This window comes from Lissotriton helveticus, chromosome 9, assembly GCF_964261635.1.
Source record: "Lissotriton helveticus chromosome 9, aLisHel1.1, whole genome shotgun sequence".
In the NCBI taxonomy this organism is placed as follows: domain Eukaryota; kingdom Metazoa; phylum Chordata; class Amphibia; order Caudata; family Salamandridae; genus Lissotriton; species Lissotriton helveticus.
In genome coordinates this window covers 541,849,115-541,876,503 of record NC_136070.1, presented here as the reverse complement: position 1 = coordinate 541,876,503, position 27,389 = coordinate 541,849,115, and the positions used below count along the sequence as shown (strand labels likewise).

The following is a 27,389-nucleotide window of genomic DNA, read 5'->3' as shown; positions in this document are numbered from 1 at the left end:
GGTGAACTTGCAAACTCCCAGGAACCCTTTGAGGGTCCTACATGTTAACCGCCTTAAGCCCCACTTGGAGAGGTCCGAAGTGGGCATGCTGTTGGCAACCGATGACGGAATGGAGGAGGAGACCGAGCCTCTTCCGGACCTCTTGGTGGCCTCCGAGCGAGACAGGTCAGTGGATGGAGTCAAGCTCTCACCGTCCCTGACCCCTGAGCAGCAGAGTGATTGCCGCCAGCTGCTGGGGCAATTCTCTGACTTGTTCTCCCTGGTTCCGGGTGTCACAGATTGGTGCGTCCATGATGTGGACACGGGAGACAGTTTGCCGGTATAGCACAAGGCTTACCGCGTGACTGACAGGGTGCGAGCCTGCATCAAGGAGGAAGTCTCAAAGATGTTTGCTCTTGGGGTGATTGAGTCCTCCAGCAGTCCTTGCGCCAGCCCAGTGGTCTTGGTCCCGAAGGCTGCGACGCCGGGAGGCACACCCGAACTACGGTTCTGTGTGGACTATAGAGGACTCAATTCGGTCACGAAGACTGACGCGCACCCCATCCCCAGAGCTGATGAGCTCATCGATCGGTTCGGGGCTGCACGGTATCTCAGTATGTTTGACTTAATGTCGGGATACTGGCAGAACGCCTTAACTGACGGGGCCAAAGAGAGGTCAGTGTTTTCAACACCAGATGGACATTACCAGTTCCAGGTCATGCCATTTGGGATGAAAAACGCCCCTGCCACCTTCCAGAGGTTGGTCAACCAGGTGTTGGTTGGACTGGACGCGTTCAGTGCCGCCTACCTGGACGACATCGCAGTGTTCAGCGGTACGTGGGAAGAACACTTGCGATACCTTTGGGAAGTGTTGACAGGGCTGCTCAAGGCAGGCCTCACGATCAAGGCAAGCAAGTGTCAGATCGGGCAGGGTTCCGTGGTGTATTTGGGACACCAAGTTGGGAGCGGCCAGGTGGCGCCCCTTCAGCCCAAAATTCAGACCATCCTGGCTTGGGAACCCCCCAAGACCCAAACGAGGTGAGGGCCTTTCTCGGACTCACCGGGTACTACAGGAGGTTTGTCAAGGGATACGGTACCATCGTTGCCCCCTTGACATAGCTGACTACGAAGAAGCAGCCCCGGAAAGTGATCTGGACTGACGCCTGTCAGGTAGCATTGGACTCCCTGAAGACGGGCATGTGCACGGCGCACGTGCTCCTGGCTCCTGATTTCTCCAAAGAGTTCTTAGTGCAGACAGATGCTTCAGAGCATGGGGTAGGGGCTGTCCTTTCACAAACAACTGAGGAGGGCTGGGACTAACCTGTAGCCTTCATCAGTCGGAGGTTACTTCCACGGGAACAGAAGTGGAGTGCGATCGAGAGATAAGCTTTTGCTGTGGTCTGGGCCCTGAAGAAGCTAAGACCCTACTTGTTTGGGTCTTACTTCCGAGTTCAGACAGACCACAGGCCCCTCAGATGGTTGATGCAAATGAGGGGTGAGAACCCGAAACTGTTGAGGTGGTCCATTTCTCTACAGAGTATGGACTTCACGGTGGAACACCGCCCTGGCATAGACCACGCCAATGCTGACGGTCTGTCAAGGTTTTTCCGCCTTAGTGATGAGGAACTCCCTGGGGTAGGGTAGTTCTCCTCACGTTTCAGCTGGAGGGGACATGTGTTAGACCTTGCACCTTGGCATGAGTCTCCCTTCCACTTTTTGCTGATGTGCCTCAGATGTTTTGCTGGTATTCGATGCTCAGGGCACTGCGCCACGGCCAATCCGTGCCGCAGTGCAAGTGCTCCCAATGTAAAGTGCATATGTAATTGATTTCCACGATTGGCTTATTTGGTTTACTGTCAGTCCCCAGTAACGTGCACGAGGAGTGCCGGGGCTTGTAGATACAAATGCTGCTAGTGGGCCTGCAGCGCTGGTTGCGCCACCCACAGAAGCGGCCTCGTAAGATTTGTCTCGGGTCCGCTATTGCAGACCCTGCGTACAGCCTTGTACTGCCACGCTGACTGCGCACGTGCCCACACTTGCCAGTCCCTAAACCTTCCCTAAACCTTTATATCAGTCAGCCCTATGGTAGGCCTACGGGCAGGGTGCATTGTAAGGGTAAGGTAGGACAAGCCTAGAGTGTGGCATGTCCTAGTAGTGAATTACCGACCTTTTCGTTCTTCACTATTGAAGGGCTACCTGTTCTCTTAGGCCAAGGTGAATTGCCGGAATTATTACACGCTATAGTCCCGGCAGGCTCAGGGTACACGGTAGCACGTCGAGTTTAGTATGCCTGAACTCAGAATAATAAAATACTTCCTTTAGCAAGGTTTATTTTAATATCCTGTGTTTGCAAATGCTACTTTTAGAAAGTTAGCATTTGCTCGCCTAACTGTTTCAGCCCGCCTCTGCCAGGATGTGTATCTGCTGTCTGGGTTTGTGTGAGTGACAGGGCTGGGAGATTCCCGGGGACAGTCGGGGTTATCAGGTGGTGAATAGGGTGCTTACTCCCGGATGGGTGGGCGGAGTAGTCCTTGACTCTGAATAAGGTTGTGCTCCACCACCACAATGCTGTCTCCACCTCCTGCGGAGCGTCTGATGTCCCTGCCCTGCACCCTGAAAGAAGACGGCTGCTTCCTGTCAACAGAGTGCTCCAAAACTGGGTTGAATCAGGCTCAGGCCCCCTGGCCTGCAAAGACAAAAGAAACGCAGTATAAATATAGGAGCTCCGCTCCTTACAAATCAGATCCAGTTTTGACCACGACAAACCTCTGCCTGACTAGAACGACCAAGAGAAGTTGAAGGACGGAAACCAGTCTGTATCCTGTAAGACTGGCCTGCAGTGGTGCCTTGCTGAGAACGGAGAGGAGAAGACCAGATAGGACTTTGTAGACTTGTGCCTAAGATGATCTCCAAGGGCTTGATTATGAGCTTGCCCCCTGAACGGAACCCCAGGACCATTGGGTTCTATTCTGCTTGTGCCCGTCTGCTGTTGGGCCTTATTTCTTATTCCCTCGCCGGAGTTGTGACTCGTGTGCCTTCGTCCCTCCCAAGGTCGTGACAGCTCGGAGCCTGGTCGCCCCGCTCATCCCTGAGTCGCTCTTCGCTTCAGTGCCGGCCCGCCCGCTCTCCTGTCACCCCGCCTGCTAACGGAACGCGTTGTGCGCATCTCACCCTCTCCAGCCGGAATCTGCACGGAGCGCATTCCATAGCCTTGGACGGTCCATACGTCGTAACGTACCTGAGTGTCTCGCTTTGCCCTCCTGCATACCAAGGCTCGTGCCGCACCTCAAGAAAGGCCTCCCCGTACCGTGGTACCGGAAGCCTGGTACTGCATCCGTCTGCCCGAGAATGCGACGCCCCTCACAGATCCACGAGCACGACCTGGCGTGCTAAGAAGTAGTACGCCCCACAGGCCTGAAGGCGCCTCGCCCCATGAGCTGTATCGACCCCGGATCGCCACAACCCTCCACAGTCCTACTCACCCACTTCGCACCTCGAGGGGGGCCCGAGCAGGAGAGATCCTCTGGAGAACCGTCGGCCTCGTCCCGGGTCCGCCGTCACCAGTAGCCGCGCCTGAAACGCCTCAGACTTCCACAAGCAAGGTACACTTGAACTCCGTCTCGAGTTCATATCGGATCCTGGGTCCGCAACGTTCTGTTTTCCCTGTGACCGTACCTTGCTGAACAACGAACATTTAAAGACTAATTGCCTATTTAAATCTGGTGGCCTCAAATCGCTAAACGTTATATGGTCTTGTGTTAATCCTGCACATGAAGATACCTTTTATATAAAGTCTATGTATTTTTGATACAACCTTACGACTGGTGTCCATTTGTGGTGGGTCAGTGGGTTTACTGTGCACGATAACAAATGTTTAACTAACTATCGCCCTGAGGATTAGCCTTGTCTGCTCGCGCCACACTACCTAGAGGGTGAGCAGGGGTTATTCGAAGGAGTAGTTCCCTTGCCCTGACTAGAAGAGAGGGTCCCTGTTTGTCACAAGTGCATACCTGTGCCAACCAGAGACCTCCGATTCTAACAGGAAACAAGCCTTAAATAAACACAAGGATAATTACAAGCACGTGGAGCAGACATGGGCTTGGTACAAACATGATGATAGTCACAAACGTGGAGCATTACAATCATGAGGAAAATATTGAAATCTGGCACACGGCAATGCTAGTTTATGCCTAGGAAAACACAGACCCAACTGAACTCTTTAGACTCTTCGTGTAAAAAGGTTTGTCTAAAAGATAGGGGGAACAACATTTAGCCTAGGCTGTGTAAAAGGAGGGTAGGACTCCATGGCTTCAGACCAACAAAATAGAGATTGACACTGAAGCTTAAATTCAAAATAACAAGTTTATTCACTCATGAGTGAGACCACGTCCATGCAACACCCACAAGTGTTCCGGAGGTAGTGACTTGAATACACAGACCATGGGCCTTTTATACTGAGTTTTGCAGAGTAACCATATGAACTCAAATAGAAGGTACAGGCCTACACAGAAATAATTACTGACAAACATGTGCCAATGGATATCACTTAGTCAGCAGAGTGGGAGGGGAATCTGAACTGCTTATATCAGTTGGAAATGGTAGACAGTTACATTCTCAAACAGGTGCATTCTACAACTACAGGCCTTTCTGAGCTCATAGATTGCTCTAGCTCAGTACTGAAGGAGTTAACTAAAGCTGATGACACAAGCAGAATTGAAAGGCAAGCAGCAGAGACGATGAAAGAATTACATAGCTGACAAAATGAATGCCACAAACAAGATGGCTTCAGCTCATGCTAACCCCAATTATTTTTGATTTCCACATCTCTACATCTGTCCGCTACGGTCTCTCCAATGTGGCGGTATCAGTGGGTTTAGGAGATGAAAGTGGACACAGCAGTATACTTGTGGGTCACTACTTTTGTTTGCCTCAAGTTTCACTCGTTATGCCCCCCTTGTAAGACCTAGAGAGACCAGAGTACACCCTAAGAAGAATGTTGGCAGAATGAGAGCAAATTAAAAAATAGCGTGGTTATTCATTTCAGCAATTAATGCACAAGTTCCGGAGTGTTGCAAGTTTGAAATGAATAGAGTCACGGAGAAAACAAGAATAGTGCACTAATGTTGTTTTTTTTCCCCTTTGTTTTTCTTTTCTTTCATTCCAGAGTTCCAAGTGATGACATCTGCAGGACGTATCTGGATGTGCAACCACCATTCCAGGCGACTTCCAGAGCACAAGGAATTACTGCTGTTCCTCAACGGTAGGTCTTTTTGTGAGATGCCAGGATCAGGGGAATTCTGATTAGCCGCTCGGAGATATCAGCGAGTGCGCAGATATCGCCGGCCAGGCAGGATGCTAGATGAGGTAAGAGGGAGGGGTTCTGGTACCAGGGAGATAGTGGAAAGTTTCTTCTTGAAAGGAATAAAGCCTAGCGCCCAACTGGGGTTTAACTGGAATATTTATCATCGGTACTATTGTACTGGAGGGGCGGGGAACAGCCTTTACGACGTGGCTGTTACACCGCGTGCCGTTACAACGCGGTTTTTCCAACGCAAGTCATTACCACAACTTGCGCTGGAGGGCGCTGCAGGACAAGGAATTTTTTAATTTACTATCCAACACCTTCCCTACTGTATGTAGGCTGGTGTTAGAATAGTAAATTAAAAAATTCCGAAGTCCGCACCCCTCCAACGCAAGTCGTGGTAACGACTTGCGTTGAAAAAACCGCGTTGTAACGGCACGCGGTGTAAAAGCACGCGTTGTAAAGCCGTACAACCTGGAGGGGCACATAGTTAATTATACTTCAGTGGTTGCATATTAGAAGGGCATTTGTTTACTGTGACTCACGGTTTCCAGAAAATAGTTGTTTGCAGGCACATGGATAATTGCTAACATGTGTAACAAGTGCTTGCATGTGAAACCATTATAAGCAACTGCCACGGGAAATTCTAAACGTGCACCTGACACAAACAATAATTTACTAAGGAAACAAGCCTTAAATAAACACAAGGATAATTACAAGCACGTGGAGCAGACATGGGGCTTGGTACAAACATGATGATAGTCACAAACGTGGAGCATTACAATCATGAGGAAAATATTGAAATCTGGCACACGGCAATGCTAGTTTATGCCTAGGAAAACACAGAACCAACTGAACTCTTTAGATTCTTCGTGTAGAAAGGTTTGTCTAAAAGATAGGGGAAACAACATTTAAACCTAAGCTGTGTAAAAGGAGGGTAGGACTACATGGCTTCAGACCAACAAAATAGAGATTGACACTGAAGCTTAAATTCAAAATAACAAGTTTATTCACTCATGAGTGAGACCACGTCCATGCAACACCCACAAGTGTTCCGGAGGTAGTGACTTGAATACACAGACCATGGGACTATTATACTGAGTTTTGCAGAGTAACCATATGAACTCAAATAGAAGGTACAGTCCTCCACAGAAATAGTTACCGACAAACATGGGCAGATGGATATCACTTAGTCAGCAGAGTAGGAGGGGAATCTGAACTGCTTACATCAGTAGGAAATGGTACACAGTTACATTCTCAAACAGGTGCATTCTACAACTACAGGCCTTTCTGAGCTCATAGATTGCTCTAGCTCAGTACTGAAGGAGTTAACTAAAGCTGATGACACAAGCAGAATTGAAAGGCAAGCAGCAGTGATGACGGAAGAATTACATAGCTGACAAAATGAATGCCACAAACAAGATGGCTTCAGCTCATGCTAACCCCAATTATTTTTGATTTCCACATCTCTACATCTGTCCGCTACGGTCTCTCCAATGTGGCGGTATCAGTGGGTTTAGGAGATGAAAGTGGACACAGCAGTATACTTGTGGGTCACTACTTTTGTTTGCCACAAGTTTCACTGGTCATGCCCCCCTTGTAAGACCTAGAGAGGCCAGAGTACACCCTAAGAAGAATGTTGGCAGAATGAGAGCAAATTAAAAAATAGCGTGGTTATTCATTTCATCAATTAATGCACAAGTTCCGGAGTGTTGCAAGTTTGAAATGAATAGAGTCACAGAGAAAACAAGAATAGTGCACTAACGTTGTTTTTTTTCCCCTTTGTTTTTCTTTTCTTTCATTCCAGAGTTCCAAGTGATGACATCTGCAGGACGGATCTGGATGTGCAACCACCATTCCAGGCGACTTCCAGAGCACAAGGAATTACTGCCGTTCCTCAACGGTAGGTCTTTTTGTGAGATGCCAGGATCAGGGGAATTCTGATTAGCCGCTCGGAGATATCAGCGAGTGCGCAGATATCGCCGTACAGGCAGGATGCTAGATGAGGTAAGAGGGAGGGGTTCTGGTTCCAGGGAGATAGTGGAAAGTTTCTTCTTGAAAGGAATAAAGCCTAGCGCCCAACTGGGGTTTAACTGAAATATTTATCATCGGTACTATTGTACTGGAGCGGCGGGGAACAGCCTTTACGACACGGCTGTTACACCGCGTGCCGTTACAATGCGGGTTTTCCAACGCAAGTCATTACCACGTCTTGCGCTGGAGGGCGCTGCAGGACAAGGAATTTTTTAATTTACTATCCAACACCTTCCCTACTGTACGTAGACTGGTGTTAGAATAGTAAATAAAAAAATTCCGAAGTCCGCACCCCTCCAACGCAAGTCGTGGTAACGACTTGCGTTGAAAAAACCGCGTTGTAACGGCACGCGGTGTAAAGGCACGCGTTGTAAAGCCGTACAACCTGGAGGGGCACATAGTTAATTATACTTCAGTGGTTGCATATTAGAAGGGCATTTGTTTACTGTGACTCACGGTTTCCAGAAAATAGTTGTTTGCAGGCACATGGATAATTGCTAACATGTGTAACAAGTGCTTGCATGTGAAACCCATGTAAGCAACTGCCACGGGAAATTCTAAACGTGCACCTGACACAAACAATAATTTACTAAGGAAACAAGCCTTAAATAAACACAAGGATAATTGCAAGCACGTGGAGCAGACATGGGGCTTGGTACAAACATGATGATAGTCACAAACGTGGAGCATTACAATCATGAGGAAAATATTGAAATCTGGCCCACGGCAATGCTAGTTTATGCCTAGGAAAACACAGAACCAACTGAACTCTTTAGACTCTTCGTGTAGAAAGGTTTGTCTAAAAGATAGGGGGAACAACATTTAGCCTAAGCTGTGTAAAAGGAGGGTAGGACTACATGGCTTCAGACCAACAAAGTAGAGATTGACACTGAAGCTTAAATTCAAAATAACAAGTTTATTCACTCGTGAGTGAGACCACGTCCATGCAACACCCACAAGTGTTCCGGAGGTAGTGACTTGAATACACAGGCCATGGGCCTTTTATACTGAGTTTTGCAGAGTAAGCATATGAACTCAAATAGAAGGTACAGGCCTACACAGAAATAATTACTGACAAACATGTGCAGATGGATATCACTTAGTCAGCAGAGTGGGAGGGGAATCTGAACTGCTTACATCAGTAGGAAATGGTAGACAGTTACATTCTCAAACAGGTGCATTCTACAACTACAGGCCTTTCTGAGCTCATAGATTGCTCTAGCTCAGTACTGAAGGAGTTAACTAAAGCTGATGACACAAGCCGAATTGAAAGGCAAGCAGCAGTGACGATGAAAGAATTACATAGCTGACAAAATAAATGCCACAAACAAGATGGCTTCAGCTCATGCTAACCCCAATTATTTTTGATTTTCACATCTCTACATCTGTCCGCTACGGTCTCTCCAATGTGGCGGTATCAGTGGGTTTAGGAGATGAAAGTGGACACAGCAGTATACTTGTGGGTCACTACTTTTGTTTGCCTCAAGTTTCACTGGTCATGCCCCCCTTGTAAGACCTAGAGAGACCAGAGTACACCCTAAGAATAATGTTGGTGTTGGCAGAATGAGAGCAAATTAAAAAAATAGTGTGGTTATTCATTTCAGCAATTAATGCACAAGTTCCGGAGTGTTGCAAGTTTGAAATGAATAGAGTCACGGAGAAAACAAGAACAGTGCACTAACGTTGTTTTTTTTCCCCTTTGTTTTTCTTTTCTTTCATTCCAGAGTGCCAAGTGATGACATCTGCAGGACGGATCTGGATGTGCAACCACCATTCCAGGCGACTTCCAGAGCACAAGGAATTACTGCCGTTCCTCAACGGTAGGTCTTTTTGTGAGATGCCAGGATCAGGGGAATTCTGATTAGCCGCTCGGAGATATCAGTGAGTGCGCAGATATCGCCGGCCAGGCAGGATGCTAGATGAGGTAAGAGGGAGGAGTTCTGGTTCCAGGGAGATAGTGGAAAGTTTCTTCTTGAAAGGAATAAAGCCTAGCGCCCAACTGGGGTTTAACTGGAATATTTATCATCGGTACTGGAGGGGCGGGGAACAGCCTTTACGACGCGGCTGTTACCCCGCGTGCCTTTACAACACGGTTTTCCAACGCAAGTCATTACCACAACTTGCGCTGGAGGGCGCTGCAGGACAATGAATTTTTTTATTTACTATCCAACACCTTCCCTACTGTACGTAGGCTGGTGTTAGAATAGTAAAATAAAAAATTCCGAAGTCCGCACCCCTCCAACGCAAGTCGTGGTTGTGAGAAGTTGGCCTGATATATAGTGCTCACTATTCTAGTGATCACTGTGTATCATACCAAACAACCCTTATTGATGATTGGTTGTAAGTCAACCTTTCAGACCAGCTATCCTAGTAGCATGGACACGAGCAGTCTTCAGGCTAAACTCTAGAGGGCGTGTTAAGCCAGCTGTTTTACCATCACATATACCCCTTGAACACCAAGTGAAAGGACACCACACAAGTTGTTATAAAAATATAGGATATTTATTAATAACAGTTCTACCCTGAACTCTTTAGAGTCAGGGAGCTAAGCACAATACAAAACTCTTACGAAAATACTTCAAGTTGCACAATTTACACAAATGCCCGAGGGGCACGAAAAACCATATACTACAAAAGTGGAATGCGAAATACTAGCAGGTAAGTAACAGGATCCAGAGGCTTCAGGATCGCTAGGACTACACTACTGAACCCTAAGGTTAGGAGCAGGAGGCCTAGGGAGATCGGGTGCAGAGTGTGCACTCTCACGCGGGATGCGGGAAGAAGTCTATGGATGCTAGATTTCGTAAAGTTAGTGTTATCGGACGAATCCGACCAGTTAGGCTGAAAACGAAAAAGGATCTGGACACTTAGATAGTGAACCTACGTTGGAGCACCGAAATGCTCGAGTTACCTAGCCCAGGGGCTGCGGCTGCATAGGGTTCAAAAGACGTCGGGAATCCTCGTTACAGTCTATGGAGCCTGAAAGAAGAAGTTGCTGGCAGGCGACCAGTGATGAAGTTCGATGGGATCCAAGCCTGGATCGGAGTTGAAGATGACCTGAAAGCAGAGGGGACTCAGTTCTTAATCACTAGCCAGTGATCAGATGGGCACCAGGATGGCACCGGATGAGGGCACCTCGACCAGGTGAGTGGGCGACGCTTGGCTCTGCAGTCTCTCGGACCAGGAGGCGTTGTCGGTGACCAGGATGGAGGGGCGAGCTGTCCCACGAGGGTGTCTGCTGTCGGCGCTGCTGAAACCAGGATTGGAGCAACAAGCCTTGGCAAAGGCAAGCCCACGCGGTGGACTCAAGATGGCGTCTGGAGTGGACCAGGAGGGTCCAGGGTGCTCCTCTGTTGGAGGGGAGCAAGGGCCAGTCTGGAGCAACCAGACCAGCGATGGAAGTGTCGTGGTTCGTCGTCAGGAGGGCTACAAGCCAGCAGGCAAGTGGCCGGACATGCAGTGAGCAGCAAAGAGCAGAAGGGCCCCACGCAGATCTCGTGGATGCTGGGGGGCTGGACTTCGGTGCTGGAGCTGCTCAGGGTTAGGGCTTCTCAAACCCAAATGCACTTACTCGAGGGTCTCTCGGGGGTCGTGCTGGTGCAGCGTCATGCAGGTCTTGAAGATGGCCGGTCCCACGGGTCTCGTCGCACCCACGAATCTCAGCTGGGCTGGATGATGTAGGTAGAGGTCAGAGATGGCAGGGAATCCGGGTCTCGTCGAGCTGGGCAGTCTTGATCCTGAGGATGGACTTACAGCAAACCGCAAGAGCTTCGATGGTGCCTGCTGGTGCAGGGTGGCTACTCCTTAGCCACAAGGGAGAGTCTTCAGAAGAGTCAAGAGTTCCTTTCGTGGAAAGTAGTTTCAAGATTCAAGATTATCTAATTTGGGAAGGGGGCCTGCTCCTATCTTTATACTAAGAAAAGGGGCTGGCACGCGACTAAGTCCTGCCCTATGGGTGGGACTAGGAGGGGGGTGGTTACACCCCTCTCCTTTGTCCGGTCTCTCCCCAGCTCAGGGGCTGGTGTGCCCCAGGAACTGGTTTGAGCCGGCATATGCACAGTGAGCACCGGGGTGCCACTTGCAGTCACCTTCCTTTCAGCCCTGCCTACCTGGAATACACAAAATCCTGTCTGGGATGGTGCTGGCACCGCCCCTGACAGGAAACCCTTTGTCCACGCCTCCGTTGCTGGAAGGACTCCCAGCAGCAGGAGGGCAGACTTGTGTCTCGGTGGCAGCATCCATTTTGTGGAGCTGAGGCTATGTCTGACTTTAACCGGGGTTCACAGTTACATACATGTCGTGTCCCTCTAGAAGGGTGGAATGCTAACCCCGTTGCCAGAATTGGCGAGGGGTTAGTATTCCAATTCGTATGACACCTTACTCGACATGTTTTGATAAAGCTATACCAAAGTTAGCATTGAACCGCGAGGATTATAATGCACTTAAGAGTATATGTGTCCATTTTGGGTTAGATATAGGTATACTATATCTAAAGCAAAGGGTGTTTACACCACCTTGCCCCAGCTGTCGTGCAGCCAGTTGTGTCTGTTTAGGTGGCCAGCCAGGGGTGGCATAATACATGCTTCAGCCCCTGGTAGGCCCTGGGTACACCTATGCCCTGGATACCTAAGGTATGCTGTACAGGGACTGATAAGGTGGCCCAGTACCAATTGGTAAGATGCACCTAAGGGACATGGTTGTAATTTAGAGAGAGAACAGCTAGGCTGTGGGTCTGATTAGCAGGCCCACAGCCAGGGAAAGTCGTAAATCAGTGAAGCAAAAAGCAAAAATCTGGGGTGGCCATGGGATTGCAGACCCCACTCTCCTACAGTGGTAACGACTTGCGTTGAAAAAAACGCGTTGTAACGGCACGCGGTGTAAAAGCACGCGTTGTAAAGCCGTATAACCTGGAGGGGCACATAGTTAATTATACTTCAGTGGTTGCATATTAGAAGGGCATTTGTTTACTGTGACTCACGGTTTCCAGAAAATAGTTGTTTGCAGGCACATGGATAATTGCTAACATGTGTAACAAGTGCTTGGATGTGAAACCATCATAAGCAACTGCCACTGGAAATTCTAAACGTGCACCTGACACAAACAATAATTTACTAAGGAAACAAGCCCTAAATAAACACAAGGTTAATTACAAGCACGTGGAGCAGACATGGGGCTTGGTACAAACATGATGATAGTCACAAACGTGGAGCATTACAATCATGAGGAAAATATTGAAATCTGGCACACGGCAATGCTAGTTTATGCCTAGGAAAACACAGAACCAAAGGAACTCTTCAGACTCTTCGTGTAAAAAGGTTTGTCTAAAAGATAGGGGGAACAACATTTAGCCTAGGCTGTGTAAAAGGAGGGTAGGACTCCATGGCTTCAGACCAACAAAATAGAGATTGACACTGAAGCTTAAATTCAAAATAACAAGTTTATTCACTCATGAGTGAGACCACGTCCATGCAACACCCACAAGTGTTCCGGAGGTAGTGACTTGAATACACAGACCATGGGCCTTTTATACTGAGTTTTGCAGAGTAACCATATGAACTCAAATAGAAGGTACAGGCCTACACAGAAATAATTACTGACGAACATGTGCAGATGGATATCACTTAGTCAGCAGAGTGGGAGGGGAATCAGAACTGCTTACATCAGTAGGAAATGGTAGACAGTTACATTCTCAAACAGGTGCATTCTACAATTACAGGCCTTTCTGAGCTCATAGATTGCTCTAGCTCAGTACTGAAGGAGTTAACTAAAGTTGATGACTCAAGCAGAATTGAAAGGCAAGCAGCAGTGACGATGAAAGAATTACATAGCTGACAAAATGAATGCCACAAACAAGATGGCTTCAGCTCATGCTAACCCCAATTATTTTTGATTTCCACATCTCTACATCTGTCCGCTATGGTCTCTCCAATGTGGCGGTATCAGTGGGTTTAGGAGATGAAAGTGGACACAGCAGTATACTTGTGGGTCACTACTTTTGTTTGCCTCAAGTTTCACTGGTCATGCCCCCCTTGTAAGACCTAGAGAGACCAGAGTACACCCTAAGAAGAATGTTGGCAGAATGAGAGCAAATTAAAAAATAGCGTGGTTATTCATTTCAGCAATTAATGCACAAGTTCCGGAGTGTTGCAAGTTTGAAATGAATAGAGTCACGGAGAAAACAAGAATAGTGCACTAAAGTTGTTTTTTTCCCCTTTGTTTTTCTTTTCTTTCATTCCAGAGTTCCAAGTGATGACATCTGCAGGACGGATCTGGATGTGCAACCACCATTCCAGGCGACTTCCAGAGCACAAGGAATTACTGCCGTTCCTCAACGGTAGGTCTTTTTGTGAGATGCCAGGATCAGGGGAATTCTGATTAGCCGCTCGGAGATATCAGCGAGTGCGCAGATATCGCCGGCCAGGCAGGATGCTAGATGAGGTAAGAGGGAGGGGTTCTGGTTCCAGGGAGATAGTGGAAAGTTTCTTCTTGAAAGGAATAAAGCCTAGCGCCCAACTGGGGTTTAACTGGAATATTTATCATCGGTACTATTGTACTGGAGGGGCGGGGAACAGCCTTTACGACGCGGCTGTTACACCGCGTGCCGTTACAACGCGGTTTTTCCAACGCAAGTCATTACCACGACTTGCGCTGGAGGGCGCTGCAGGACAAGGAATTTTTTTATTTACTATCCAACACCTTCCCTACTGTACGTAGGCTGGTGTTAGAATAGTAAATAAAAAAATTCCGAAGTCCACACCCCTCCAACGCAAGTTGTAACGGCACGCGGTGTAAAGGCACGCGTTGTAAAGGCGTACAACCTGGAGGGGCACATAGCTAATTATACTTCAGTGGTTGCATATTAGAAGGGCATTTGTTTACTGTGACTCACGGTTTCCAGAAAATAGTTTTCTGATAGATACATCTGCCGTGTGGATTCCTCACCTTGTGAATATCCCCTTGCGTCAGCAACATTCGGAAATTCTTTTTGTAGCTTCGCGCCGACGTGGATCCGGACGTCACAGAGGCACGGCACCGCTCGCGACTCCGCTGACGTCACCGACGCCTATAATAGGCCCACGCCGGCGTGATGACATCAGTTCCCTTTTTTCCGCGTCGTCGACGCTAACGGTTTTCTGGGATCGTACTGTAGCTTTACAGTAACTTTGTTTCTATTATCTTATTATTGTGTCTATCTTGATATTCTTCGAAATGTCGTCGAAGAAAACTGGATTTAAAGCTTGCGGCGAATGTGGCAAGACTATGTCTATCACCGATCCTCATGAATGCTGTGTCTGGTGCTTAAGTTCCGACCATGACGTCGAGGATTGTCCTTGCTGCAAGAAGATGACTCCGAAGGCTTTAAGAGAGAGAGAGACGAAACTCCTTGTGGCAAAGCTTAAAAATAAGAAAGTTAAAAAGTCTTCGAAGTCTCGATCTCGTCGGTCGAAGTCGAGGTCTCGTTCGAGGTCACGCTCGGAGTCGTCTTCAGCTCACGCTTCGAAGTCGTCGAGGAAGAAGCACAAGAAGAGGAGCCATGAGTCACGTCATCACTCTGAAAAGGACTCTAGTTCAAGACCGAAGTCCCAAGTCAAGCTTCTGAGTAAGGAAGTGGAAGTTTCAGAGTCGGAAGATGACAACTCTGTTGGTGAGGCTTCACATCCGAATTCACCCGAATCTCAGAAGCTGGTCCATTCTCCGGTTCCATCCAATCCTTCTGTTCAGGAGTATGAAGGTGAGGAGCAGGGGGCTGGTGAAGTCGAAGTTCTGGTGCCTGCGGGTTTGTCGACCCCGGTTCCTGGAATCGATGAAGAGGTTGACGTCGTATCGACTCCACCTCCTCAGGAACAACCCAGAGGTCCAGATCCTGATTTTCCAACTCCAGGTCAGGACCCTTCTCAGTTCCTGAACGCCATGTTTGGTGTCTATTCCAGGGCAATGTTCCCGTCTGGTGCACCTGTTGGTCCCACGGGTCCGATGGCTTTTAACTTGGGTGTTTCCCAGGCTTATGCCCCTGCGCCCTTCATGCCTTTTATGCCGGCTATACCACCGCATCGGCATTTTCCGACACCACCGGTGTCGCCGACGCCGAAGCGCACGACGCCGACACCATTGACGCCGGTCTCATCGACGCCGATACCTACGACTCCGAGGCAGGATTCTGCTCGACCTCGTATAAAAAGACCTCATCCGACTTCGGGTTCGACGCCGGCACCGACCCCATCGGAGTCGATTCCAAATCCATTGGCTTCTGTTGTGAAGGAAAGATCTCGGAGAGAGGCCCAGAGACTTCTGGAAGAGGAAAGATGTCAATATTCGGATACTGAAGAAGGGGAGTTACAGGATTCTGAGGATCCTTTTGAGGACTTGGGTGAGGCCAGTGGACTTGAACTGTCTCCTGAGTGGGACTTGGCTTCGGTGTCAAATGTACCATCGAAGGATGTGGTGCCTTATCACACGTTATAAAAAAAAAGCAGCGAGTTTATTGAATATTACTCTGCCGACTGCTGATTATAAACCGAATATTTTAACTGAGGTTCTTCATTCACCCTCATCTATTATTGAACCCATGTTACCCTTCAATGATGCCTTATCTGAGCCCATCTATGAGGTTTGGAAGAAACCTTTATCTGCTCCGGCCGTTTCTAGAACAGTGGCGAGGAGATACAGAGTTGCACCTGGGGACCCTGAATTTTTATCAACACATCCCCTACCTGAGAGTTTGGTTGTGCAGTCTGCCTGCTCAAAGAGATCTGCTGGTGCTTTTCCACAGGTTCCTGGGGATAAAGAATCCAGAAAGCAGGATCAAACTGCCAAGAAGGTTTTCTCCTCAGCCAGTATGGCATTAAAGTCAACCAACGCAACGTGTCTGATGGGAAGGTATATCCATGCCTTGATGGATTCTGTCAAACAGTTGATTCCGAAAATCCCTGAGGATGACAGAAAGGATTTTCAGGAGGTGATATCGGACACTCAAGCAGCTGCGAGACAGGTGATTCAGAGTGGTCTGGACACTGCTGATTTGGTGGCAAGGGTCAAGGGCTCTTCCGTGGCCACTAGGAGGGCTGCCTGGCTTAAATCTTCGGAGTTCTCCGCAGACGTTCAGTCTGTTTTGATGGACTTGCCTTTTGATGGCTCTGGATTGTTTGGCAAGAAGGCTGATGCTGCCTTGGAACGTTTTAAGGACAGTAGGGCCACTGCAAAATCTTTGGGTCTCCAGTCCAGAGGTACTACTGGAAGACGCTTCAGGGCGTTTGGAAGATCTTCCTTTCGTTCTTACAGACCATCTCAGCAGCAGCCACAACAGCAGCAGAATACGCTATACAAGTCGTACAGGGGCAGGCAAAGATCCCGCCCTAGAGGGCGTCAAGCTTCCTCCTCCTCCTCCCCTTCCCAACCCCCGGCCAACGCAGCAAAGCAGCCCTAGATCCGCCATTCTGGATCATGTGGGCCCAGTGGGGGGTCGGCTTACACATTTTCTACAAGATTGGGAATTAATAACATCGGATCTTTGGGTTCTCAATCTTGTAGAGAATGGGTATGCACTTCCTTTCCAGGAATTCCATCCCAATTAGCCTCCTTGCCAGGGTTATTGTTCGGAGGACCACCTGCTTCTCCTGCAGGAAGAAGTCCTGGCTTTGTTCCGAAAAGGTGCGATAGAGGTGGTTCCAGAGCAGGAAAGGGGTCAGGGGTGCTACTCCCGGTATTTCCTGATCCCCAAGAAAGATGGCAGGCTTCGACCAATCCTGGACCTCAGGATTTTGAACCTTTACCTGAAACAGGAAAAGTTCAAGATGCTCACTCTTGCGCAGGTTCTTCAAGCGCTGCTAGAAGAAGACTGGATGGTGTCGATCGACTTGCAGGATGCGTATTTTCATATTCCCATCTTGAAGTCGCACAGAAAGTATCTCCGTTTTACGGTTGGGTCACAACACTACCAGTTTGTGGTCCTTCCGTTTGGTCTTACTACTGCGCCTCGAGTCTTCACCAAGGTGATGGCAGTGGGGGCAGCTCATCTCAGGAGAACGGGGATACATGTGTTTCCGTATCTAGACGACTGGCTGATCAAAGCGGAGTCACCGGAGAAGGTGCTCCATCATCTGCAAGAGACAACTCAGTTGTTGCACAGGTTGGGTTTTACGATAAATGTACCCAAGTCTCACCTGGTGCCCTCACAGCGCAACCTGTTCATAGGTGCGGTACTGGACACTACTGTGTGTCGTGCATTCCCTCCTCCTCAAAGGATTCGCGACATACAGGAGATGATTCCTTTGTTTTACAATGGAGCGGTCGTTCCAGTCCTGAAGGTTCTTCGCCTGCTCGGTCTGATGGCTTCATGCATTCTGTTGGTCAACCATGCACGCTGGCATATGAGGGCGCTCCAGTGGTGCCTCCGCAGGCAGTGGTATCAGCACAACGGAGATCTCAGGGAGTCAGTGAAGATCTCCAGAGAAACTGCAGCGGATCTGTCTTGGTGGAGCGTGGAAGGCAATCTGTCTCAAGGGAAGCCTTTTCAGATTCCTCCATCGGTTGCCACAGTGATATCGGATGCGTCCACTCTCGGGTGGGGTGCTCATCTGGGGGACCTGGAGGTCAAGGGTCTTTGGTCTCCAGAGGAAAGGTTGCTTCACATCAACCTTTTAGACTTGCGGGCGATACGTCTGGCGCTCAAGGCCTTCCTCCCTTCCCTTCGCGGTCAGTCTGTTCAGGTCCTGACGGACAACACGACCGCGATGTGGTACATCAACAAGCAGGGAGGAGTAGGGTCGCAGTGTCTCTGCAGAGAGGCTCTGCGTCTCTGGTCCTGGGTTCAGGACCATCGGATTTGTCTGATGGCAAATCATCTGGCCGGAGTTCAGAACGTTCGTGCAGACAGTCTCAGTCGGCAGTTCTCTGCCGATCACGAGTGGAGGCTCCATCCGGGGGTAGTTCACAACATCTTTCAGATGTGGGGGACTCCTCGGGTGGACCTGTTCGCCACTCGCGAGAATGCTCACTGCCTGTCATTCTGCAGTCTCCAGTATCCGATGCAAGGAGCCTTGGGGGACGCGTTTCAGTTGAGTTGGAGCTCGCAACTCCTTTACGCGTTTCCTCCCATACCATTGATTCCTCAGGTTCTGAGGAAAATTCGCCAAGACCGGGCCCAAGTCATATTGATCGCCCCGGATTGGCCAAGAAGGGTGTGGTATTCAGACCTTCTCCACCTCTCCTCTCACCCGCCGCTCCGTCTCCCTCACAGGGCAGATCTCCTCTCTCAGATGGAGGGGCAGGTTCTACACCCCCACCTCCAGACCCTACACCTTCATGCCTGGAGATTGAACGGGGCAACCTGATTTCTTTTTCTCTCCCTCACGATGTGGTGGATGTCATTTTGTCAGCCAGGCGTGACTCCACTAAGTCCATCTATTCTTATAGGTGGTCTAAATTTGTTACTTGGTGCAGGGAGAAGTCTATAGACCCTTTGAGGGCCCATTCATCTGATGTTCTCCAGTTTGCCCTTTCTCTGGCACAGCAAGGGCTTGCTGTGGCCACGGTGAAGGGTTATCTTTCTGCGCTGACGGCTTTTATCTGTTTTCCTGACCAGCCTTCTCTTTTTAAATCCCCTATAGTTTTAAGGTTTTTGAAGGGCCTCACAAATAAGTTCCCTCCTACCCCTTTTATTGTGCCTCAGTGGGATTTAAATCTTGTTTTGACATTTTTAATGGGTGCTCCTTTTGAGCCTCTTCACAAATGTCCTATGAGGCTTCTGACTTTCAAAACGGTTTTCCTCGTTGCAATAACCTCGGCAAGGAGGGTAAGTGAGCTTCAAGCTCTTAGTCACAAGCCCCCTTTCTTGTCCATTCATGCTGATTGAATGGTTCTTAGGACCAGGGCTGCTTTTCTGCCAAAGGTGGTGACTTCTTTCCACCTTGGTCAATCCATTACCCTTCCTACCTTTTATCCTCCCCCACACCCTTCCAAGGAGGAGGAGAGATTACACCGTCTTGACCCCAAGAGGGCGGTGTCTTTTTACTTGGACAGGACTAAAGACTGTCGTTTGGATGACCAGCTCTTTATTGGCTTTGCTGGCTGCAAGAAAGGAAGAGCGGTCCATAGGAGGACTTTGTCGAGATGGATCGTCCTCTGCATTAAGATCTGCTACTCTTTGGCCGGTAAGGAGCCTCCAGAGGGTATAAGGGCTCATTCTACGAGAGCTAAGTCATCAACCTCAGCGTTGGCTAGAGGTGTGCCTGTTGAGGATATTTGTAGAGCGGCAACTTGGTCTTCCCTCCACACTTTCGCGAAGCATTACTGCTTGGATTCTGAGGTGAGGAGGGAGGGTCATTTTGCACGCTCTGTCCTTCAGGATTTCCTGGTCTAGAAGAGTGGACACCCTCCTCCGGGAGTGGGGACTGCTGTGGGACTCTATTCACAAGGTGAGGAATCCACACGGCAGATGTATCTATCAGAAGAACAAGTTACTTACCTTCGGTAACGCTTTTTCTGGTAGATACTATATCTGCCTGTGGATTCCTCACTGACCCACCCGCCTCCCCGTTGTTCACTCTTCTATGCCAGAGTTTCTATTATGTATTATTTTATTGTCAAGGAGTTGTTTATTTCGAATGTTTTATTGCATTTGCTTCACACTGTGTGTGTTACCTTGATTTCTATACTGCGTATACTGTGTATATGTCTACTGTCATCGGTCCGTCCGTGTGCCTCGAAAGCACGGAAAAAAGGGCGGAACTGATGTCATCACGCCGGCGTGGGCCTATTATAGGCGTCGGTGACGTCAGCGGAGTCGCGAGCGGTGCCGTGCTTCTGTGACGTCCGGATCCACGTCGGCGCGAAGCTACAAAAAGAATTTCCGAATGTTGCTGACGCAAGGGGATATTCACAAGGTGAGGAATCCACAGGCAGATATAGTATCTACCAGAAAAAGCGTTACCGAAGGTAAGTAACTTGTTCGTTTGCAGGCACATGGATAATTGCTAACATGTGTAACAAGTGCTTGCATGTGAAACCATTATAAGCAACTTGCACAGGAAATTCTAAACGTGCACCTGACACAAACAATAATTTACTAAGGAAACAAGCCTTAAATAAACACAAGGATAAATACAAGCACGTGGAGCAGACATGGGGCTTGGTACAAACATGATGATAGTCACAAACGTGGAGCATTACAATCATGAGGAAAATATTGAAATCTGGCACACGGCAATGCTAGTTTATGCCTAGGAAAACACAGAACCAACTGAACTCTTTAGACTCTTCGTATAGAAAGGTTTGTCTAAAAGATAGGGGGAACAACATCTAGCCTAAGCTGTGTAAAAGGAGGGTAGGACTACATGGCTTCAGACCAACAAAATAGAGATTGACACTGAAGCTTAAATTCAAAATAACAAGTTTATTCACTCATGAGTGAGACCACGCCCATGCAACACCCACAAGTGTTCCGGAGGTAGTGACTTGAATACACAGGCCATGGGCCTTTTATACTGAGTTTTGCAGAGTAAGCATATGAACTCAAATAGAAGGTACAGGCCTACACAGAAATAATTACTGACAAACATGTGCAGATGGATATCACTTAGTCAGCAGAGTGGGAGGGGAATCTGAACTGCTTACATCAGTAGGAAATGGTAGACAGTTACATTCTCAAACAGGTGCATTCTACAACTACAGGCCTTTCTGAGCTCATAGATTTCTCTAGCTCAGTACTGAAGGAGTTAACTAAAGCTGATGACACAAGCCGAACTTGAAAGGCAAGCAGCAGTGACGATGAAAGAATTACATAGCTGACAAAATAAATGCCACAAACAAATCGCTTCAGCTCATGCTAATCCCAATTATTTTTGATTTCCACATCTCTACATCTGTCCGCTACGGTCTCTCCAATGTGGCGGTATCAGTGGGTTTAGGAGATGAAAGTGGACACAGCAGTATACTTGTGGGTCACTACTTTTGTTTGCCTCAAGTTTCACTGGTCATGCCCCCCTTGTAAGACCTAGAGAGACCAGAGTACACCCTAAGAAGAATGTTGGCAGAATGAGGCAAATGAAAAAATAGTGTGGTTATTCATTTCAGCAATTAATGCACAAGTTCCGGAGTGTTGCAAGTTTGAAATGAATAGAGTCACGGAGAAAACAAGAACAGTGCACTAACGTTGTTTTTTGTCCCCTTTGCTTTTCTTTTCTTTCATTCCAGAGTTCCAAGTGATGACATCTGCAGGACGGATCTGGATGTGCAACCACCATTCCAGGCGGCTTCCAGAGCACAAGGAATTACTGCCGTTCCTCAACGGTAGGTCTTTTTGTGAGATGCCAGGATCAGGGGAATTCTGATTAGCCGCTCGGAGATATCAGCGAGTGCGCAGATATCGCCGGCCAGGCAGGATGCTAGATGAGGTAAGAGGGAGGGGTTCTGGTTCCAGGGAGATAGTGGAAAGTTTCTTCGTGAAAGGAATAAAGCCTAGCGCCCAACTGGGGTTTAACTGGAATATTTATCATCGGTATTATTGTACTGGAGGGGCGGGGAACAGCCTTTACGATGCGGCTGTTACACCGCGTGCCGTTACAACGCGTTTTTTCCAACGCAAGTCATTACCACGACTTGCGCTGGAGGGCGCTGCAGGACAATGAATTTTTTAATTTACTATCCAACACCTTCCCTACTGTACGTAGGCTGGTGTTAGAATAGTAAAATAAAAAATTCTGAAGTCCGCACCCCTCCAACGCAAGTCGTGGTAACGACTTGCGCTGAAAAAACCGCGGTGTAATGGCACGCGGTGTAAAAGCACGCGTTGTAAAGCCGTACACCCTGGAGGGGCACATAGTTAATTATACTTCAGTGGTTGCATATTAGAAGGGCATTTGTTTACTGTGACTCACGGTTTCCAGAAAATAGTTTGCAGGCACATGGATAATTGCTAACATGTGTAACAAGTGCTTGGATGTGAAACCATTATAAACAACTGCCACGGGAAATTCTAAACGTGCACCTGACACAAACAATAATTTACTAAGGAAACAAGCCTTAAATAAACACAAGGATAATTACAAGCACGTGGAGCAGACATGGGGCTTGGTACAAACATGATGATAGTCACAAACGTGGAGCATTACAATCATGAGGAAAATATTGAAATCTGGCACACGGCAATGCTAGTTTTTGCCTAGGAAAACACAGAACCAACTGAACTCTTTAGACTCTTCGTGTAAAAAGGTTTGTCTAAAAGATAGGGGGAACAACATTTAGCCTAGGCTGTGTAAAAGGAGGGTAGGACTCCATGGCTTCAGACCAACAAAATAGAGATTGACACTGAAGCTTAAATTCAAAATAACAAGTTTATTCACTCATGAGTGAGACCACGTCCATGCAACACCCACAAGTGTTCCGGAGGTAGTGACTTGAATACACAGACCATGGGCCTTTTATACTGAGTTTTGCAGAGTAACCATATGAACTCAAATAGAAGGTACAGGCCTACACAGAAATAATTACTGACAAACATGTGCCAATGGATATCACTTAGTCAGCAGAGTGGGAGGGGAATCTGCACTGCTTATATCAGTAGGAAATGGTAGACAGTTACATTCTCAAACAGGTGCATTCTACAACTACAGGCCTTTCTGAGCTCATAGATTGCTCTAGCTCAGTACTGAAGGAGTTAACTAAAGTTGATGACACAAGCAGAATTGAAAGGCAAGCAGCAGTGACGATGAAAGAATTACATAGCTGACAAAATGAATGCCACAAACAAGATGGCTTCAGCTCATGCTAACCCCAATTATTTTTGATTTCCACATCTCTACATCTGTCCGCTACGGTCTCTCCAATGTGGCGGTATCAGTGGGTTTAGGAGATGAAAGTGGACACAGCAGTATACTTGTGGGTCACTACTTTTGTTTGCCTCAAGTTTCACTGGGCATGCCCCCCTTGTAAGACCTAGAGAGACCAGAGTACACCCTAAGAAGAATGTTGTCAGAATGAGGGCAAATTAATAAATAGCGTGGTTATTCATTTCAGCAATTAATGCACAAGTTCCGGAGTGTTGCAAGTTTGAAATGAATAGAGTCACGGAGAAAACAAGAATAGTGTACTAACGTTGTTTTTTTTCCCCTTTGTTTTTCTTTTCTTTCATTCCAGAGTTCCAAGTGATGACATCTGCAGGACGGATCTGGATGTGCAACCACCATTCCAGGCGACTTCCAGAGCACAAGGAATTACTGCCGTTCCTCAACGGTAGGTCTTTTTGTGAGATGCCAGGATCAGGGGAATTCTGATTAGCCGCTCGGAGATATCAGCGAGTGCGCAGATATCGCCGGCCAGGAAGGATGCTAGATGAGGTAAGAGGGAGGGGTTCTGGTTCCAGGGAGATAGTGGAAAGTTTCTTCTTGAAAGGAATAAAGCCTAGCGCCCAACTGGGGTTTAACTGGAATATTTATCATCGGTACTATTGTACTGGAGGGGCGGGGAACAGCCTTTACGACGCGCTGTTACACCGCGTGCCGTTACAACGCGGTTTTTTCCAACGCAAGTCATTACCACGACTTGCGCTGGAGGGCGCTGCAGGACAAGGAATTTTTTAATTTACTATCCAACACCTTCCCTACTGTACGTAGGCTGGTGTTAGAATAGTAAATTAAAAAATTCCGAAGTCCGCACCCCTCCAACGCAAGTCGTGGTAACGACTTGCGTTGAAAAAACCGCGTTGTAACGGCACGCGGTGTAAAGGCACGCGTTGTAAAGCCGTACAACCTGGAGGGGCACATAGTTAATTATACTTCAGTGGTTGCATATTAGAAGGGCATTTGTTTACTGTGACTCACGGTTTCCAGAAAATAGTTGTTTGCAGGCACATGGATAATTGCTAACATGTGTAACAAGTGCTTGCATGTGAAACCATTATAAGCTACTGCCACGGGAAATTCTAAACGTGCACCTGACACAAACAATAATTTACTAAGGAAACAAGCCTTAAATAAACACAAGGATAATTACAAGCACGTGGAGCAGACATGGGGCTTGGTACAAACATGATGATAGTCACAAACGTGGAGCATTACAATCATGAGGAAAATATTGAAATCTGGCACACGGCAATGCTAGTTTATGCCTAGGAAAACACAGAACCAACCGAACTCTTTAGACTCTTTGTGTAGAAAGGTTTGTCTAAAAGATAGGGGGAACAACATTTAGCCTAAGCTGTGTAAAAGGAGGGTAGGACTACATGGCTTCAGACCAACAAAATAGAGATTGACACTGAAGCTTAAATTCAAAATAACAAGTTTAATCACTCATGAGTGAGACCACGTCCATGCAACACCCACAAGTGTTCCGGAGGTAGTGACTTGAATACACAGACCATGGGACTTTTATACTGAGTTTTGCTGAGTAACCATATGAACTCAAATAGAAGGTACAGGCCTCCACAGAAATAGTTACCGACAAACATGGGCAGATGGATATCACTTAGTCAGCAAAGTGGTAGGGGAATCTGAACTGCTTACATCAGTAGGAAATGGTAGACAGTTACATTCTCAAACAGGTGCATTCTACAACTACAGGCCTTTCTGAGCTCATAGATTGCTCTAGCTCAGTACTGAAGGAGTTAACCAAAGCTGATGACACAAGCAGAATTGAAAGGCAAGCAGCAGTGACGACGGAAGAATTACATAGCTGACAAAATGAATGCCACAAACAAGATGGCTTCAGCTCATGCTAACCCCAATTATTTTTGATTTCCACATCTCTACATCTGTCCGCTACGGTCTCTCCAATGTGGCGGTATCAGTGAGTTTAGGAGATGAAAGTGGACACAGCAGTATACTTGTGGGTCACTACTTTTGTTTGCCTCAAGTTTCACTGGGCATGCCCCCCTTGTAAGACCTAGAGAGACCAGAGTACACCCTAAGAAGAATGTTGGCAGAATGAGAACAAATTAAAAAATAGTGTGGTTATTCATTTCAGCAATTAATGCACAAGTTCCGGAGTGTTGCAAGTTTGAAATGAATAGAGTCACGGAGAAAACAAGAACAGTGCACTAACGTTGTTTTTTTTCCCCTTTGTTTTTCTTTTCTTTCATTCCAGAGTTCCAAGTGATGACATCTGCAGGACGGATCTGGATGTGCAACCACTATTCCAGGCGACTTCCAGAGCACAAGGAATTGCTGCCGTTCCTCAACGGTAGGTCTTTTTGTGAGATGCCAGGATCAGGGGAATTCTGATTAGCCGCTCGGAGATATCTGCAAGTGCGCAGATATCGCCGGCCAGGCAGGATGCTAGATGAGGTAAGAGGGAGGGGTTCTGGTTCCAGGGAGATAGTGGAAAGTTTCTTCTTGAAAGGAATAAAGCCTAGCGCCCAACTGGGGTTTAACTGGAATATTTATCATCGGTACTATTGTACTGGAGGGGCACATAGGTAATTATACTTCAGTGGTTGCATATTAGAAGTGCATTTTTTTACTGTGACTCACGGTTTCCAGAAAATAGTTGTTTGCAGGCACATGGATAATTGCTAACATGTGTAACAAGTGCTTTCATGTGAAACCATTATAAGCAACTGCCATGGGAAATTCTAAACGTGCACCTGACACAAACAATAATTTACTAAGGAAACAAGCTTTAAATAAACACAAGGATAATTACAAGCACGTGGAGCAGACATGGGGCTTGGTACAAACATGATGATAGTCACAAACGTGGAGCATTACAATCATGAGGAAAATATTGAAATCTGGCACACGGCAATGCTAGTTTATGCCTAGGAAAACACAGAACCAACTGAACTCTTTAGACTCTTCGTGTAAAAAGGTTTGTCTAAAATATAGGGGGAACAACATTTAGCCTAGGCTGTGTAAAAGGAGGGTAGGACTCCATGGCTTCAGACCAACAAAATAGAGATTGACACTGAAGCTTAAATTCAAAATAACAAGTTTATTCACTCATGAGTGAGACCACGTCCATGCAACACCCACAAGTGTTCCGGAGGTAGTGACTTGAATATACAGACCATGGGCCTTTTATACTAAGTTTTGCAGAGTAACCATATGAACTCAAATAGAAGGTACAGGCCTACACAGAAATAATTACTGACAAACATGTGCAGATGGATATCACTTAGTTAGCAGAAGTGGAGGGGAATCTGAACTGCTTACATCAGTAGGAAATGGTAGACAGTTACATTCTCAAACAGGTGCATTCTACAACTACAGGCCTTTCTGAGCTCATAGATTGCTCTAGCTCAGTACTGAAGGAGTTAACTAAAGCTGATGACACAAGCCGAATTGAAAGGCAAGCAGCAGTGACGATGAAAGAATTACATAGCTGACAAAATAAATGCCACAAACAAGATGGCTTCAGCTCATGCTAACCCCAATTATTTTTGATTTCCACATCTCTACATCTGTCCGCTACGGTCTCTCCAATGTGGCTGTATCAGTGGGTTTAGGAGATGAAAGTGGACACAGCAGTATACTTGTGGGTCACTACTTTTGTTTGCCTCAAGTTTCACTGGTCATGCCCCCCTTGTAAGACTTAGAGAGACCAGAGTACACCCTAAGAAGAATGTTGGCAGAATGAGAGCAAATTAAAAAATAGTGTGGTTATTCATTTCAGCAATTAATGCACAAGTTCCGGAGTGTTGCAAGTTTGAAATGAATAGAGTCACGGAGAAAACAAGAACAGTGCACTAACGTTGTTTTTTTCCCCTTTGTTTTTCTTTTCTTTCATTCCAGAGTTCCAAGTGATGACATCTGCAGGAAGGATCTGGATGTGCAACCACCATTCCAGGCGACTTCCAGAGCACAAGGAATTACTGCCGTTCCTCAACGGTAGGTCTTTTTGTGAGATGCCAGGATCAGGGGAATTCTGATTAGCCGCTCGGAGATATCAGCGAGTGCGCAGATATCGCCGGCCAGGCAGGATGCTAGATGAGGTAAGAGGGAGGAGTTCTGGTTCCAGGGAGATAGTGGAAAGTTTCTTCTTGAAAGGAATAAAGCCTAGCGCCCAACTGGGGTTTAACTGGAATATTTATCATCAGTATTATTGTACTGGAGGGGCGGGGAACAGCCTTTACGACGCGGCTGTT

At 47.4% G+C, this 27,389-nt stretch overlaps 1 protein-coding gene across 12 annotated transcripts in view; it reads left to right on the top strand.

Moving 5' to 3' along the window:
• Positions 1-27,389, top strand: part of LOC144781519 (uncharacterized) — a 2,047,367-nt gene that overhangs the window by 851,847 nt on the left and 1,168,131 nt on the right. For 10 of the 12 annotated variants that reach the window (XR_013601003.1, XR_013601004.1, XM_078660419.1 and 7 more), the window contains 8 exons: positions 5,144-5,239; positions 7,089-7,184; positions 9,040-9,135; positions 13,554-13,649; positions 21,506-21,601; positions 23,447-23,542; positions 25,391-25,486; positions 27,037-27,132. Coding sequence is in view for 10 of the 12 variants with exons in the window: in XM_078660419.1 (XP_078516545.1) it covers positions 5,144-5,239; positions 7,089-7,184; positions 9,040-9,135; positions 13,554-13,649; positions 21,506-21,601; positions 23,447-23,542; positions 25,391-25,486; positions 27,037-27,132 (768 nt within the window). In the remaining 2 variants the exon portion in view is untranslated. The remainder of the gene's footprint in view (positions 1-5,143; positions 5,240-7,088; positions 7,185-9,039; positions 9,136-13,553; positions 13,650-21,505; positions 21,602-23,446; positions 23,543-25,390; positions 25,487-27,036; positions 27,133-27,389) is intronic. The other 2 variants (XM_078660418.1, XM_078660421.1) reach the window with 2 other exon arrangements.